The sequence below is a fragment of the Symsagittifera roscoffensis genome, chromosome 4, assembly GCF_963678635.1.
Source record: "Symsagittifera roscoffensis chromosome 4, txSymRosc1.1, whole genome shotgun sequence".
Classification (NCBI taxonomy): Eukaryota; Metazoa; Xenacoelomorpha; order Acoela; family Convolutidae; genus Symsagittifera; species Symsagittifera roscoffensis.
In genome coordinates this window covers 57,212,952-57,231,455 of record NC_087065.1, presented here as the reverse complement: position 1 = coordinate 57,231,455, position 18,504 = coordinate 57,212,952, and the positions used below count along the sequence as shown (strand labels likewise).

Genomic DNA, 18,504 nt, shown 5'->3' with positions numbered 1-18,504 from the left:
CTCTTCTTCACCAAAAATTGCCAATATTCAACCCACTTGTCAAAAATCAATAAACAATCCGACCACACTCAAATATTGCCACAACAAAAAAAAATTCGGCAAGAACGATTCTTTTCTCAAATGTTTCTTTCAGAATCGGTCAATCTTCTAAAAAATACAACTTCAAAATTTTTTCAATCATATCTATCTTTCTTCACATCAAATTTTTTATTATAGATACTTTCGAATTAGTTCTCTTTCTCTTTTAAATTTTCTGCAATTTTTATCATGATACTCCTTTCACTCCACAAAACCTACCTTAAAATCCTTGACCACCTCCTCAGGTACGATATAGATTAACTGGCACTCAACAGATTACAATATAGACACGACATTCATAAAGACATACAGGATCAAAATGTACAAAATCTTACACAAGACAATTTAAATTGAATTTGAAATAACAGTAAACTTAAACAATCTAGTACATCAACCTCTCCTCTTAGCTGCACCAAATATAGCTCAATCATTATCCATTCATCGCAACAGAAAATATCTATAAAAACGAAAGATATACAAAAAAGCCACTTGGATACATCACATTCTATAATCCTCATTCAAGATTATTCTACACATATATTTTTAAAGAATTTTCTTTCCAAACCCTACCGTTTTTTACTTTTCACAAACAACAAATCATAAAATCCCTTTCACCTCGAACAGGACCCCAAGATTTATTAGTCACACACTATGATTGTGAAGAGAATGAACAAAAAACACTACATAAATACGCCATAAATCAAATAACTCAATGTGAATCTGAACCACAAGAAATAGAAATAATAAGTATAGTAGCTATACTTTATTCAAAAGCTAGAGCTACAACATTAACAGGTTACAAGTTTATAGCAACATTCTCAGAGAAAAAAGTTCATTGTTCTCAAGTCTCAAATGGAAACAAAAACAGACTTGATCAAGAATCTTTCTAACAAAGTAAAATAGAAAGAACTTTACATCTTAGCCCTGAAGATTGTAAAAACGAACCTAATTGACTAAAATTAACCACAAAGAAAGGCACAAATCGAAAATTAGAAAATTGTCAAGTTTTTCCAGACTCTGCACATCAAGCGGAACTTGAAAGATACAAGGGTCATATAAAATTAGATGACAAATACCCATTCCACGGCGCACATGGACGATAAACTTATGATCTACATGATAAAAATTGGATACCACACATTGGAATTAACAAGCCTTCTAATTGGAAAGCTGACACAAAAAACGAAGGATATCAAGAAATTATATTTTTTTATTAGAAAATCTACTTAGAAAAATACAATTAACACGAGATTTAAATGATGACACTATAATTTATCAAAGAGTCCAATTATCTTGTACAAACGACCATAATGCGATCCAACTACAAGAACACGAGCAACAATTGTTTGGTTCCCCGAGACACATGTACCACATTTCATGTTGCAAAAATACACGCAAGAATGATTAAATTTCATCTAAAATACTTTATTGAATTCATCCCTTATGATGAAGTAAGCCCTGAAAAAATCAGACAAAATTTCAAAAATATCAATAATATAGACAACAATCTAACACGTTTTCAGTTCTACCCAGAAACAGAACTCGCCTGCAAATATAACACTCGAAAATTCATACATCCCAGTAAAATTTCTGAAAATTGTAAGAAACTGGTGGAAAACTTAGACCACAAGACAAAAGCAGTACACGATTACAAGAACTATCATTTATGAACAATATTTATTATGATGCAATGCACTATAGCATCCACTTAGATATGCAATTAAATTTTACAATAAGGAGAATTTTTCAAGAAATGTCACTATCAGAACTAGAAGCGCTTCATCATTTATGTGAACTTGAACGAACACAAATCCTACAATCACTTGCAGTTGCAGTATTAAAAATACCTTATGCAGGACATTTGTTGTCAGGAAATAGATCAATTTTTATTGAAGACGAAGGAAATTTATTGTGGTATTACCCATGTACGAAAAAAGTATCACCATTATATGTATTTGAAGTTAAAAAAATGTTACAAAAGAATGCCCATATTTTACAAAATTTAAGTATATTTTGTTGACACGCTTTCTATAAGAATCTTTTTTTGGGATACAGTCGTCCCATTTGGATCTAAAAATAGCCACAATGGTATACAATTAAATCCCGATGAAGATAAATATTATCTTCTCACACCACACCCAACACTTTTCCCATCATTGAAGAAATTTTTATAAGAAAGTATTAAAACTATTGCTAGAAACCCAAAAATAGATCTTCCATCAAAAGATATATACTCCAGATCAGATATACAACAAAACATCTGCAAACAGCAATTTCAAGAACTCCTCACAAAAATGGACACAATACAAAGACAATCCATCGACCAAAATTTACGAAAACTTGCAGAAACCGCAGGATTTTCAGACATCTATACACAAGTCTACGGTGGATACTTTAAAAATATAAAAGATTACATTTATCTAAACGGTGAAAGTTACCGTCCTTGAGATATTTCCCCTTTCAATATCTTTAGTTTTGTAAATTTAAAAAAATGAACTACTCGCCTTTCTAGGATGGCCCTACTACATCTTAGAAAGATTGACTACTTTATATGCAAGGTTTCATTTTATGGGATTTCTCTTTTCATTATTGAAAAGAATTTACAATACATGCTCAGTACACACACAAATGAACAAACAAGCAAGTATAGCACGCATAATTCTCGCAGGATTTTTCGTAATATTTTCAACTTCAATTAATAAAATACTTTTAGACGCTCAAATAAGAGAATACAATAAAAAACTATCAAATAAACCCAATACATATGATGCTTAACAAGACACTACAAACACAACACCTACTACACCACAATTACATACATTATAAATAACCATCCATTATCTTTAGTACCACGAAATTACAGAAACATATCTCTAACAGAGCACATCTCAACAAGTCAAAGATACCCACAATGTAGCACAACAACCAAATGTAGACGAGACGTTTGAACAAATTGTAGATCAACCACATACCACTCATTTCCGTTCTCAGAACAACCACCTTTTTAGCCCACGATGAGCCGCCAGGTTGGATCCCTCAACCGTTCCCTTTCAACCCATCCAATCTCCAAAGTCACTTCCAAGTCTTACCATTTTTTGATTTTCCTCCCTACCCTGAACCATTATGTACTAACAAGTCACCAAGCATGGACTCAGACAACAATTCAACGAACACAATTTTTCACACCACTTCACAATTTAATAACTCTGATATTGAAACCCCCGATGAATTTGCAGACTCCGAACCTAGAACCTCCACTTTTTCCAACTCCCCTTTCAACCCATACATACCCAAATCCCCGATGAACCTTCCTCAGCTCCTTCCCCCTACACTGATGCAACCCCAATCTACTCCCCCAATGACCAGCGATACTAACCACTCTAGCCCCGTCGATACTGAACTTGAAAACGAATTAGATAACTTCATAAACCTTCAAAAACTACTACAACACCCTAACACACTAACCATTCATCACCTCTCACAGATCATGACATCCTCAGAATCCTCCAACTCCCCATCCACTACTGGAAAAACCCGAGCCCACCGAGTAATTAAACAAAAACTCCCCAATACTCCATTCCCTTCTCACCCCCGACCAGCTCAGACCTTCATGAATTATCCACTTCATACTAATACAAAAGAATTTCTCTAAGTTTTCTTACCACTTAGATTACAACGAATTATGTCAAACTAAGCTATATCATCCCACTACAGCACTTCACAAAAAACAGTTCACAACTATCGGATTAAACCAAACACTAAATAGATTCACTGCACAAAAAGCTAATAGATTTTCAATTAACCATTATGATCACGCGATTGCACGACCCAATGAAGATATCTTTTCAAATGACGATATTAACGCTAACCCCCAACTAACCGAGAAATTTGTCATCAAATCTTCATTTGTATTTTCTATCAACTGCATGAATAAAAAATATGACCACATGATATCCGCAGCACTTCGCAACACAAAAGCCTACGATCAGTTTTCTTACTGAAAAGCTTGCACCTTTTTTCAGTAAATTTAACCACTTTTCATTAATCTTTATTTTCTTAACACTCAAAGAACGTGACTTACACTGCTCACATCAAAATATAATACGCACAAAAATAACTCACACATACACTTACAATAAATTCATACAACACCATTACACAACTAATACACCATCACGAAACCCACACCATCGATTTCAATTTACTAACGCCAAATACACTTCACCATTTTCTTAAACTCCACATATTCTATCAAAGACACTAACCTGCAAGAAATCCTTAGAAACTACGACTCTATCAGAAAAAAAGTATGTATTCTGCCCACTAGCCCAAATTTTTAGTGTTGATGAATCCCGTCCACTAATTTTCCCTCACGAATATATACAGCCCGTTGAAATCCCAACCCAAGAATACATACATAACACCAAAGATAATCATAAGCTTTATAATCTATTCCAAAACACACCGCATGAATTCTCACCATATAGTGAAGAGCACAAGATCATCAAAGCACTTGAATTGCTTTGGTCACTACTACAGACTAAATATATCACCCGCTTACTTGCTAAACTTCTAACAACATCAAATTTCATTCGCAATATTTTTTCAATTAGATTTTTTTTTGCTGATTAAGTAAGTATAATTATGTATTCTAGACTAACAAATTCAAAACACAACTAACCATTCTCTATAAATGTTTCACTTCTTTTTAGATCTCATCACACCATTATCTAAACCAAACAAAAAACAATTCAAAAATTGAAAACTTCTTTCTTAAAAATTCAAAAATCGTAATAACAAATTGCAGTAAAATTCAAAAAGCAGTAAAATTTCTCACAAATAGCAGTAAATTAATAAATGATCCCCAATTCAATAAGTTTCTTTTTACTAAGCAAAAAATTCAACAGTTAAAAATTTCCCCAAAAGCAGTAAAATTATGTTTCAACGCAGTAAATTCATAAAAAACCGCAGATAATTTCATACAAGTACTAACTTTTTTACAAAACGCTTCTTTTTTAAAATTTGAATCATTGACTCGCCCATAAATTTTTCCACAATCGCACAGCTCGCCCGCGAAGAATTGTTTAAATGTTAAGTTTTAAGTTTTTACTTTCACTGATAACAACTCTAACCAGTCTTCACACGTTTCAAACTTTCCTTTTACCCGGTTGGCGCAGCTTACTAACGTAGCTTACTAACGCAGCTTACTAACGTAAAAAACCACAAACTAATAACATGACTAAGAAAGAAAAGCCCCGGTACCCAAACCAGACTAAAACCAGATTAAAACTGGATAAATTATTTTTTGAAGACCACTTTCAAGCCTTACCACAATCAAATAAAACACAAAAAAGTCGAAAGACAAAACCAAACCAAAAGATTCGATTTTTGAGAATAGGACAAAACCAAAACCAAAAGAGAAAAACAATTAATGAAAACGAAACAAAAAGTTGAACACAAATAGAGACTCTGCACAAAGAGACCTCAAAAATATACCCCACTCCTGACCTCACCAACCAGAGCGACGTCCTGAGCATGCTCTATAGCCGGCCTAACCCACCGCGCTATATCACACGCTGTGACCCACACTCTATTTTTGCCAAGAGTTGCTCTAGGGTGAGCGACTCTTTAAAAAATAACCAAACTAATATAAAAACGCTTTTGCGATAACTATTGAAAACAAATCATAACTCAAACTAAAATTAACAAAAAAATTTATATATGTAAAAGATAAATGCAGTGTGTATAGATTTCGTAAAGCCCAAAAGACGAGCAGCAAAGGAGACGACAATCCAATCACGTTCCAATTTCGGAATGGCAAATCTATTCGATTTGCTGCCTAAAGCCACTACCTCAAAGGATTTAAAATATGGACCCAACACTTGATCCAACCAATGGCCATCTCGATGTGTTGACTACACGTACAGATCCTATTCACTTGGCACTACACCCGAAAAGTAAAACTTCACCATGCATGCAGTCTCGCTCCAAACCTGACGAAATCGATACATCATTGCATCGATCAGAAGTCTTGACACAATCACACAAGACTACCACGATCAACGATCTACAAAAAAAACATGACAATCTTCACCCGTCAAACACCAACAGCCACACTTCTTCTGCCCCCGAGAACCCAATGCTTGCAACTTCTAAAAGAACCTACATCGCCCGTCCTTCACTACATTAAAACAATAAGAACTAAAAACTCTCTAAATCCCGTATGGGTGGAACCAGTTCTAAAAAAGAATTTATAATTGGTTATGAATATAATTCTCTAATTCTATAAAATATTCTTAACTAACCAATCATAATCCATAACTAACATTACACTAGCACCAGTAGTTTCCGCACCAGAGCAATTTGAATAAAACTTAGAATACAGTTGTTCTCCTTCTGGAAACTAACTCGCACGAACCAGTTTACACTAGATCTATTGAGACTAAGAGATAGCAGAGTAAGATTAAGATCGGTATTAGACTAAGAAGTTGCGCGAATCTATCCGGCCGAAAATAAGATAGCATGACGAGCAGACGGTGTACCTTATCTGAAATTACTCTATGAGTACAGTCAATCGAACATAACTCAACAGAGCTTACCAATGAAATTTTTGAGATCATTGAAGTGAAAGACATAGTTGAAATCAAAGTAAAAACGAATGAGAGAAAAACAGGGCGTCTTCATGCAACCAGATGTGTCTAAAGAAGAAACAGAGTTTCAGTATCAAAAGTAAGAACAAAACTCCGCAAGATGAAAACTGAAAATGCAGAGAAACAATATTTATTTTCAACAACGAGATCCAAAAAAAAACATGACTAAAGAACTGGAAATGAAACAATTGATCACTATAAATCCTTTCACGGAACATAAAAAGGATAAAGAGCACATTGCATCTATAGAAACTGCAGCTGAGCATCTCTCATACATCTCTTTAAAGCAACGTATACTATTTGCACACAGCAAAAAAACTGTAAGCGAAAGACCATCAGGGAGCGTTACTATAAGTATCAAACGCGAAATTACAATTATACACGAACTGATTGTGAAAGGAACAATGGAACAATCTCATCGATGCGCTCGGTTAAGACGTATATTTGTTACTCGTGTTTTCCGAACCAAACATCTTGCTGGATGAAATTCTACTCACCCTTTTCTTGAAGTAACAAAGCAAAACGGTGAAAAACGCGTCTGCGTCTTAGTCGGAGAAATTAATTACCGCCTGAACAAGGGAGTTGGAGGAGTTAAATTAACTGAGAGCTTGAACTTTATATGCTTTTTCTGTTTATTTTGCCTCAACGACCCTCAACAGGCCACTTGTTTCTGTAACGGATGAAGTAGTACCTACTTAATTTTTACTGCTGTAATTCAGGAAGATCAACTTGGAAATAATTTTAAAAATAGCTGAAAAGCATACAGCGGAAGATACAAAAATATGAATCCAGAAAACTTACAATAATAAATACAGTGCTCATTCAAATTAACCGTAAAAAACGAATAAATTTTGAAATTTCAAACGCGATTTTCTCAAATTGGGTTAAGATAAGACGAAAAAGAAATAAACAAAAGTTGCTAGGAATTTCACCAGAATTAACATGGTGCAATTTTTTCTCCAATATTCTCAACCAAAATTTTAACCCAAAAATGGGTCATATTTAGTTTTACAGGATCAAATTTATTTTCACGGCGAAATTGAATTGTAAGCTATTATAAGGCCTACTTGCTTGCTTTGATTGCTCCAAATAAGACGAAACTCAAAAATGTTTATTTGGTTTTTCTCGTAACTGAGATTTTTTTTGAAAATTTGAAAATATCATTCGAATCACGATTGCGTTTTCACTAGTGCATTGGAAGAAATCATTCCATATTGAATTACAGCAATCTAATTGCTTCGAGAAACCAGTTTCTATTTGAGTAAAAAATAACCTGGTAGTTGACATTGCGCGGATCAATATGGTGGAAGGTCTTATAACAAACACAAAAATTGACACTTCCATTTATTTTCTGAAAATTTTTGCCGATTTGTTTGAAAAATAGCTGCAGATACTTTGAATTGCAGCCATAACATTGAAGATTTTGCTGTGATACAAGCAGTCTTGTGATCTGTGAGCATCAATGAATATGGTCAAGCGGCGTCCAATCTTAGACCAATATTGAGACTTGAAAACAATTGTCGAACAGTTTTCAAGTCAAAGAGAAGCGGCTGCATGGATCGCCAGAATATTTCAACACAATGACAGAAAGAAAATTCTTGACCGTTGTGTTTGCCGCATTAACCAAGCACAGGCACAGTTTTGCCATGATATACTGTGCTGACTAAAATTATCCGAACAAAGCGAAAAAAAACTTGAATATTCAAACGCGTTTTTCTCAAATTGGCTTCACATTAGAAAAAAAGAAAAGTTCTTTTAATGTTTAAATCTCCAAAAATTTGAGCAAATTGTTTAAAAGTTGTTTTTAAGCAAAACTTTTTGGTTTAACTAAAGAAAAATCACATTTCTTGACTATCAGGCAAAAATAGTTTCTCTTATCCAGGCTTTTGGAGATTCAAACTTTCTAGAACTTTGTTGGGCTGTGTAAGAGGCTTCTTGTGATATATGTTTCTCATCAATTAACAAATTAGTTTCAGCGTAATTTTTGATTAAATGAAAAAAACCAAAATGACCCATTTTTGGTGTAAAATTTTGGTTGAAAATTTTTGAGAAAACAATTGCACCAAATTTATTCTGTTGAAATTCTAAGCAACTTTTGATCTCTTCACTTTTTGTCTAATCTTAACCCAATTTGAGAAAAATGCGTTTGAAAGTTCGAGTTTTGTTTAATTTGTTCTTTAATTTAAACAAGAGTGCTCGTATCAGGGCGAAGCCCTGAACGTTCCGACTGCCTTTTAAGGTTTATGGAGCAGTAATAACATTTAAAAGTTCAATGAAATATAACAAAATCAAAAAAAAAATTCTAAAATTTGAACTTTTTTATGAAAATCATCACCCCACACGCCATACAAAGTACAAAAGGATAGATTTCGCTCGTTGTTACAAAGCAATTATGGCACATAAACTTCTTGTAACCAATTTGGAATGATTTCTAAGACGGATTAACTCTCCGCTTACGCGTTAATAGCACGAAATATATCGCAAGTTAATTGTCCCAAAATGGCCAAAATGGCAATCTTTAAACCCCCGTAATTTATGAAAAATGATCACAGGTGAAAAATCATTTCAAATTTGAGCTCAGGATAACAATAGCTTTCGAATGGTGTAGAAAAATTCCGTCAAAAATGGTCAGTTAAAAAGTCGAAATTTGTCTGAAGAAAAAAAAACCCACCCCGAGCACAAATATTCCGTTACTTTCATATCGAAAGTCGGAAAAATAAGACTGCTCGTATCAGGGCGAAGCCATAAATGTTTCGACTGCCTTTTAAGGTTCATGGAGCAGTAATAACATTAAAAAATTATAGGTAATATAATTAAATGAAAAAAAAAATTCTAAAATTTGATTTTTTTTGATACCATAAACCCACACTCCATATTAAAAAGAAAAGAATAGATTTCGCTCATTGCAACAAATCAATTATGGCAAATAAGCTTTCTTTCAACCAATTTGGAACGATTTATAAGACGGATTAAATCTCCGCTCACACGTTAATTGCGCGTTAATTGTCCCAAATTGGTCAAAATGGCAATCTTTAAACCCCATAACTTTACAAAAAATGGTCACAAGTGAAATATCTTTTCAAACTTAAGGCCAGGACAACAATACCTTTTGAATGATTTTTAAAAAAATTCCGTCAAAAATGGCTAGTTAAAAAGTCGAAATTTGTCTGAGGATAAAAAAACCCACCCCGAGCACAAATATTCCGTTACTTTCGTTGCGAAAGTCGGAAAAACAATGATAACTTGTGAAAACTGATTGTGAGTAAATTATATTTTGCTTACATTCTAGTTTCAGACAACAATATTTTTCAGATGGTACAAAAAATTTCAAAAGAAGTCGAAATTTCATTGAATAAAAACAACACACCAAACATAAATACGCCACATTTTTCTTCAAAAGTCGGGATAAAAATTACAATCGGCCAAAATGGCAATCTTCAAACCCCATAAGTTAACAAAAAATGATCACAGGTGAAAAACTGAAAATTGTCTGAAGAAAAGCCCACCCCGAGCACAAATATTCTGTTATTTCGTTACAAAAGTCGGAACAATCAGCACTGTAGAGAGCAACTAGCATTGAAAAATCAGTTAGAAACTGCTAGACACCCAGATTTATTCTCAATTGTGGAATTGTACGAAACATTACAGAAATGTAAATACCTATTGCAATTACCAGAAAGGAAACAAAAATAGAGAAGCTGGTTCAACGCAGCTTGTTATGCAGCAATGAAGCGAAAAAAAAAGCAATAAATGAAATGAAAGAAACCGGGTTTGCTAAAAAACTTTTTACAAAAGAACCTGTCAGAAAGTTAAACCAGCATTGAAAAGAAACAAACCGAACGAATCAAAGAAAACGCGGAAATAGACATACCGAAACTTTGGAACATACTCAAAATAAACAAACCAAAATTAAAAAACCTTTATACCACTAATCACTTGGGAGAACCACTTCACTAAATTATATTACGACAGCAAAATCAAAATTCAAACTGAAGTTAATAAAAACGGCGTCCAATATCTTGACCAACTAGACCACCCTATTAGCCTAAATGAATTAGTTATTGCAATTAATTGGTTAAGGTCGAAAAAACCGCTGGCCCAGATGAAATAGCCAACGAATACATCAAAACTAACATAATATGCTAGCCGAGGTTTTAAAACTGCTACTGGATGGCCAGTTAAAAAGTCGAAATTTGTCTGAAGAAAAAAAACCCACCCCGAGCACAAATATTCCGTTACTTTCGTAACGAAAGTCGGAACAATAAGACTGCTCGTATCAGGGCGAAGCCCTAAATGTTCCGACTGCCTTTTAAGGTTCATGGAGCAGTAATAACATAAAAAAATTATAGGTAGTATAATAAAATGAAAAAACAAATTCTAAAATTTGATTTTTTTTGATACCATAACCCCACACTCCATATTAAAAAGAAAAAAATAGGTTTCAAAACAAATAGAAAACAAATCAATTATCGCAAATAAGCTTTCTTTCAACTAATTTGGAACGATTTATAAGACGGAATAAATCTCCGCTCACACGTTAATTGCGCGTTAATTGTCCCAAATTGGTCAAAATGGCAATCTTTAAACCCCATAACTTTACAAAAAATGGTCACAAGTGAAATATCTTTTCAAATTTAAGGCCAGGACAAGAATACCTTTTGAATGATTTTTAAAAAAAATTCCGTCAAAAATGGCTGGTTAAAAAGTCGAAATTTGTCTGAGGAAAAAAAACCCACCCCGAACACAAATATTCCGTTACTTTTGTTGCGAAAGTCGGAACAACAATGATAACTTGTGAAAACTGATTGTGAGTAAATTATATTTTGCTTACATTCTAGTTTCAGACATCAATATTTTTCAGATGGTACAAAAAGTTCAAAAGAAGTCGAAATTTCATTGAATAAAAACAACACACCAAACATAAATACGCCACATTTTTCTTCAAAAGTCGGGATAAAAATTACAATCGGCCAAAATGGCAATCTTCAAACCCCCATAACTTAACAAAAAAAGATCACAGGTGAAAAACTGAACTTTGTCTGAAGAAAAGCCCACCCCGAGCACAAATATTCTGTTAATTTCGTTACAAAAGTCGGAACAATCAGCACTGTAGAGAGCAACTAGCATTGAAAAATCAGTTAGAAACTGCTAGACACCCAGATTTATTCTCAATTGTGGAATTGTACGGAACATTACAGAAATGTAAATACCTATTGCAATTACCAGAAAGGAAACAAAAATAGAGAACCTGGTTCAACGCAGCTTGTTATGCAGCAATGAAGCAAAAAAAAGCAATAAATGAAATGAAAGAAACCGGGTTTGCTAAAAAAACTTTTACAAAAGAACCTGTCAGAAAGTTAAACCAGCATTGAAAAGAAACAAACCGAACGAATCAAAGAAAACGCGGAAATAGACATACCGAAACTTTGGAACATACTCAAAATAAACAAGTCAAAATTAAAAAACCTTTATATCACTAATCACTTGGTAGAACCACTTCACTAAATTATATTACGACAGCAAAATCAAAATTCAAACTGAAGTTAATAAAAACGGCGTCCAATATCTTGACCAACTAGACCACCTATTAGCCTAAATGAATTAGTTATTGCAATTAATTGGTTAAAGTCGAAAAAACCGCTGGCCCAGATGAAATAGCCAACGAATACATCAAAACTAACATAATATGCTAGCCGAGGTTTTAAAACTGCTACAAGATGGCCAGTTAAAAAGTCGAAATTTGTCTGAAGAAAAAAAAACCCACCCCGAGCACAAATATTCCGTTACTTTCGTATCGAAAGTCGGAAAAATAAGACTGCTCGTATCAGGGCGAAGCCCTAAATGTTTCGACTGCCTTTCAAGGTTCATGGAGCAGTAATAACATTAAAAAATTATAGGTAATATAATTAAATGAAAAAAAAAATTCTAAAATTTGATTTTTTTTTGATACCATAAACCCACACTCCATATTAAAAAGAAAAGAATAGATTTCGCTCATTGCAACAAATCAATTATGGCAAATAAGCTTTCTTTCAACCAATTTGGAACGATTTATAAGACGGATTAAATCTCCGCTCACACGTTAATTGCGCGTTAATTGTCCCAAATTGGTCAAAATGGCAATCTTTAAACCCCATAACTTTACAAAAAATGGTCACAAGTGAAATATCTTTTCAAACTTAAGGCCAGGACACCAATACCTTTTGAATGATTTTTAAAAAAATTCCGTCAAAAATGGCTAGTTAAAAAGTCGAAATTTGTCTGAGGAAAAAAAACCCACCCCGAGCACAAATATTCTGTTACTTTCGTTGCGAAAGTCGGAACAACAATGATAACTTGTGAAAACTGATTGTGAGTAAATTATATTTTGCTTACATTCTAGTTTCAGACAACAATATTTTTCAGATGGTACAAAGAAGTCGAAATTTCATTGAATAAAAACAACACACCAAACATAAATACGCCACATTTTTCTTCAAAAGTCGGGATAAAAATTACAATTGGCCAAAATGGCAATCTTCAAACCCCCATAACTTAACAAAAAATGATCACAGGTGAAAAACTGAAACTTGTCTGAAGAAAAACCCACCCCGAGCACAAATATTCTGTTAATTTCGTTACAAAAGTCGGAACAATCAGCACTGTAGATAGCAACTAGCATTGAAAAATCAGTTAGAAACTGCTAGACACCCAGATTTATTCTCAAATATGGGAATTGTACGGAACATTACAGAAATGTAAATACCTATTGCAATTACCAGAAAGGAAACAAAAATAGAGAACCTGGTTCAACGCAGCTTGTTATGCAGCAATGAAGCGAAAAAAAAAGCAATACTTGAAATGAAAGAAAACGGGTTTGCTAAAAAACTTTTACAAAAGAACCTGCCAGAAAGTTAAACCAGCATTGAAAAGAAACAAACCGAACGAATCAAAGAAAACGCGGAAATAGACATACCGAAACTTTGGAACATACTCAAAATAAACAAGTCAAAATTAAAAAACCTTTATATCACTAATCACTTGGGAGAACCACTTCACTAAATTATATTACGACAGCAAAATGAAAATTCAAACTGAAGTTAATAAAAACGGCGTCCAATATCTTGACCAACTAGACCACCCTATTAGCCTAAATGAATTAGTTATTGCAATTAATTGGTTAAAGTCGAAAAAACCGCTGGCCCAGATGAAATAGCCAACGAATACATCAAAACTAACATAATATGCTAGCCGAGGTTTTAAAACTGCTACTAGACTGTTGCTTCTACTCGTCAACAATTCCAGAGCAAAATAGACATTACACAGTTGCAAAAAAATTTCAAAGAAAAAGGCACACCATAGAGCCCGGATAATTACAGGGGAACAGCTGTGAACAACACCATTTTTATTATATACACCAGATTCTTAAAAGAAAGACTGACAGAGTTTTCTTTAAAAAACAACCTTATCCCAAAAAGGCAGTACGGAATCCTTAAAGTAAAATCAACAATAACAACACTCAAAAAACTGATCAAATCAATTACTACAGCAAACACAACATCGAGAAAAGTTTATATTTGCTTTGCGAATTCCAGAAATGCATTGCACAGTCTGAGCAGTAGCCTTTGCTGAAGACACTAAGCCGAAATGTTTCATCTGAAAATTTTCTATCAAACTTAAAAGCAATACCCAGGTCGAGGTCATAGACTCATGTCCAGACTTTCGCGACAAAATTTTGGCATGTACAGACTTTCCAGACCAAAATTAGACATGTCCTGACTTTGGCGACCAAAATCTGGCATTTCCAGACTTTTTCGACCATGATGATCCGTCGCGACTAATCCGTTGCGACCATTATAATGAAGTACAATCACATATGAGTATCGGATCAAGTCTACCTATCCAACAAAGTCACGCAGAACAAAGGCGTTTCACAAGGTTACCAACTGGCTCCACTTCTATCTGTTTATTATACACAGCTGATCCAGCACAAGTTCTGGAACATACCAGGGTTTTACCACTTTTTTAACGCTGATGGCCATGTATTGGAAAAAAACACAACTAGATCTTCAATTTGAACTGTACAGAAAGCCTTTTACTGTGACAATAATGTTTTATGAGTCAACATCGATAAAAAGAAGGTCATGCTGATAATCGACAAAAAATGAATCGCAGCTCACTCTAAAATAACTTACTTGGGAGAAAGCACTTGAATGTGTCCCAGAAAACCCTTCCATTGGCATCATTATTTCATAAGGAATAAAAGCAAAAAGCTCACGTGAAGTATCTACGCACAAAAGGCATCAAAACTGTGGAATCGTTTTTTGCAAAATTCAATCCTCAAAAACCTTCAGAACTGTCAGCTCAAAAATTTTAGATGCAATTATTATACCTTCTGCGACATATGGAATATAGCTATGTCTGGAATGCAGCTATGCCTATTTCTGGAAACGTTGGTTAGGACTAAGCAAAACCGCTCACAACACGTTTTTACTGTATCACATGTATTTCAAAAACCTCGTATTTCTTCAGGGATTCGATCCCCTGCTGACCCAAAGGGTACTGTTTTCAGATATCCATATTTGGCGACGGACCGTAAACATTTTCTGAAGGCGCCTTTGGCGCCAATATATACTAATTTTGAGGGGGGAGTGCGCGCCAAAAAAACAGGGTCTTTTTAGTGACTTGGGGGAGCTCGGAATAATAATTTGGTCAACCCAAAAAAAGGTCGAAAAAATTTTCAAAAAATAAAAATTAAAGTTCAACCCCCCCCCCCTCAAGAAAATCCTAGATCCGCCCCTGCATCGAAATAAACTAAATTACATAAACTAAATTACATAACAATATTGACAATCTGGTGTCATGTTGCATAATATTTTTAATTCTCGGCTAGCTGGAATATGGTACTCTTATTTTTAGCTTGTTGGCCCCTCACCGACGTATTTTGGGCCGTATAACAAAAATCTGCTCATTATGCTCAAATCTGATTGGCTGAAAATTTTTAATTTTTACCAAGTGAACTCCTGATTTTGAAGAGGGCAAGATAGTTCACTTGGTTCCTCTAATATACCAAAAAGAAAGAATTTTTGCTCTCCAGTTTCGGGGACAGTGGTTATACATGTGCTGTTGACCCTTTGAGTTCACATGGGCATTAATTTCAGAAACTGAAGCTAGGATTCCATAAACACTCTCGACTAAATCAACACGATTCTCAGGACTTCTGTGGACCCCGTCAAGAACTTGACAAATTCTGAGAAGTATATCGACAATCTGGTGTAATTACCGTTTTCGAAATCAGCACATCGAATTTTTTGTTCCTGGATTAAAAATAAACATGCCTCGGCACGTAAAACAGTTTTATCCTATGTTTGCAACTTACAGGAAACCCACAATCACGTTCTGAGGTTTTCGTATCTGAAAAAATGTATATATTTAAAGACTAACCTTACAATTATGAGCGCCAAAAGCGTGTTTACAGTCTGGGTGAACGATTGCATTTTGAAAAAATAAAAAAAATCAATTTCTCTTTTTGTTGAGATTTGCGTAAAGTACGATTTAATGTCGCATGATTGCTGAATCTGTGTCAGAAATAGTTAACCAAACGCTAGGAAATTATATCCAGTCTATTTCTAAGAAGTTTGCGTTAATGCGCCATATGCAACTTGCAACTAGCGCATAGATGGCAGACTTAAAATGGTTTAAGATGTCAAATCGACAAGACTTCAAGCCGAAGACATTTGAGGCCAAATTATGGATGTTTTCGGCTGTCCGATCAAAAAAAACTTAGATCCGCTTTTGAATATTTTGATTATTTTTGATACAACAATCGGATTCAACTATTATGAACTAAAATTCAAACTTAGGGAAAACTTGAAGATTGCTGAAAACCCAAGTTAGGACAGGACACATTAGTTAACTTCAAGTGCTCTCAAAACTTCTATAAGTTCGCACTCATACGAGCCGTCTTGTAACTGCAATAACTTTTATTCATGTTTGCAGTAACTAATGTTGACTGCTGTGTTTCATCCCATTTACGTAGATATGAAACTTCAATACTAAATTTAATCGATTCAGAAGTGATTTGAGAGGAAAATGAAAATGTTATTTTTTGCAAACAAAAACGAAATTAATTCTTCTGTACCTCTGACAACATCTTTTACATTCAGTCAATTTGCACGATAATTTTAAGAGTCTTTTTAAATTAATTTCTGGTATGAATTGCTACATCAATTTTTCGTTTGAAAATTGAAATATCAAAACTTATATAAATTTTTGAACTGCAAGGTAGGTTTAGGTGATTGCTTTTCTAGGTCCATTCTCTCTCTTAATTAACTGCACCGCACCCCCTTGAGAATTGAATTCAGTGAAACCACCGAGATTCAATACTATACAAAATCTCGAAAGGGTTAAAATGTTAAATTGGCGACATACTCTACTATGTTGCAAGAACTCCCTTTTGTGACTGCTACTGTGGCTGTATCCCTCGCATTCACTATCGCAAGAACTTCAAACTGTAAGTGAATTCAGATTAATATAAGTTTAATTCAAGAAGGCTCTGATTGGCCAGAATATGATCTAATAGTCTCAACAAAAAAAAGGGTCCGCGATTTATCGAATACTTTAATTCAACTCAACGACTTTCCCGCTTCAGAGAATCTGAACTGTTTAGTTCCGCCCCCTTTATTCCGCACAACTACTCAGTTTGACCTGCAAAATTAATAAGTTCTCTACAGTGTTCTCTGACTACGGGAACCAACTATTCTCTAACTCGGTACTAACTGTTCTCACTAACTTCGAGAACTAACCTTAGCTCTCATAGCGCAATTGTTCTCTAACTAACTTTGAGAGCCAACTATAAAATGTCTCTGCAATAACTGTGATCTAACTAACTTCGAGAATTGACTGTTCTGTCTAAGTGTAGGCTACCCGTAAATTTTCCGCTGTGTTGGTTAATTTGAGTTTTAGTTATAGCTATAGCTAAAGTTATAAAAGTCCCTGCAAGTCTTGACATTTACTCTGGTACCCATTCGCAAGGTCCGAACCCGAATTTTCCTCTGATGGTCTCCCGGGGCAGTGAAAAACCTCTTTCAAGGATAAACAATTCACTTCAAGAGTCTAAAAATATCTCGAGTTTCAAGTTATTAGGGTAACGTAATTCGCCCATTAGGGGTCAAGTTATGCCGAAAAGTCATCACTGGAGAGCTAAGTGAATATCCTTTCCGATCTGATTATTCAGCTATGTTTACTACCATTTCACGCTCCTATTACTGTCGGTACGTTCTGGGACTACTTGTCTGGAACTCTTTAGGTGTTTTACTCCCTTTTCACGCTCCTATTACTGTCGATATGTTTTGGTACTCTTGTCTGGGACCATTTAAAGGTTTTACTCCCATTTCTTTCTCCTATTACTGCCGATATTCTCTGGCACTACTTTTCTGTGACTATTTGGTGGTTTTCCTCCCATTTCTCGCTCTTATTACTACCGATAGGTTCTAGGCCTACTTTTCGATTAAAAGCAGATTCACCAAGCTTAGCTGAACCCCATGTTTGCCGTCTGCACTTTATTGAATTCCACTAATTCAATGTTGCAATGTTAAAAGTATACTACTTCAGCTTCTGCTTCAGTTCCCACTAGATCAGTTTCCTCCCAATTATAAGTGACTTGATCGACTCCCATTTCAAAGAGTTGAGTATTTTCCGGCGTTGATCACGAGATTTTCTATGTCATTTTGGTCCTCAACGCGTAAAGATTAATTAATTGTCACCCTGGGGTCACTCGGGGACAATTTTCTCTATT

The 18,504-nt window shown here is 34.6% G+C and overlaps 1 protein-coding gene across 2 annotated transcripts in view; it reads right to left on the bottom strand.

Moving 5' to 3' along the window:
* LOC134845210 (uncharacterized) overlaps nt 1–16,288 on the bottom strand; it is a 36,435-nt gene extending 20,147 nt beyond the window's left edge. Inside the window, exon 1 of one of the 2 annotated variants that reach the window (XR_010162724.1) lies at nt 7,226–7,337. Coding sequence is in view for 1 of the 2 variants with exons in the window: in XM_063862111.1 (XP_063718181.1) it covers nt 16,152–16,204 (53 nt within the window). In the remaining variant the exon portion in view is untranslated. Of the gene's footprint in view, nt 1–7,225; nt 7,338–16,151 lie in introns of those variants that run through there. The other variant, XM_063862111.1, reaches the window with a different exon arrangement.
* Nucleotides 16,289–18,504: the final 2,216 nt, after the last annotated feature.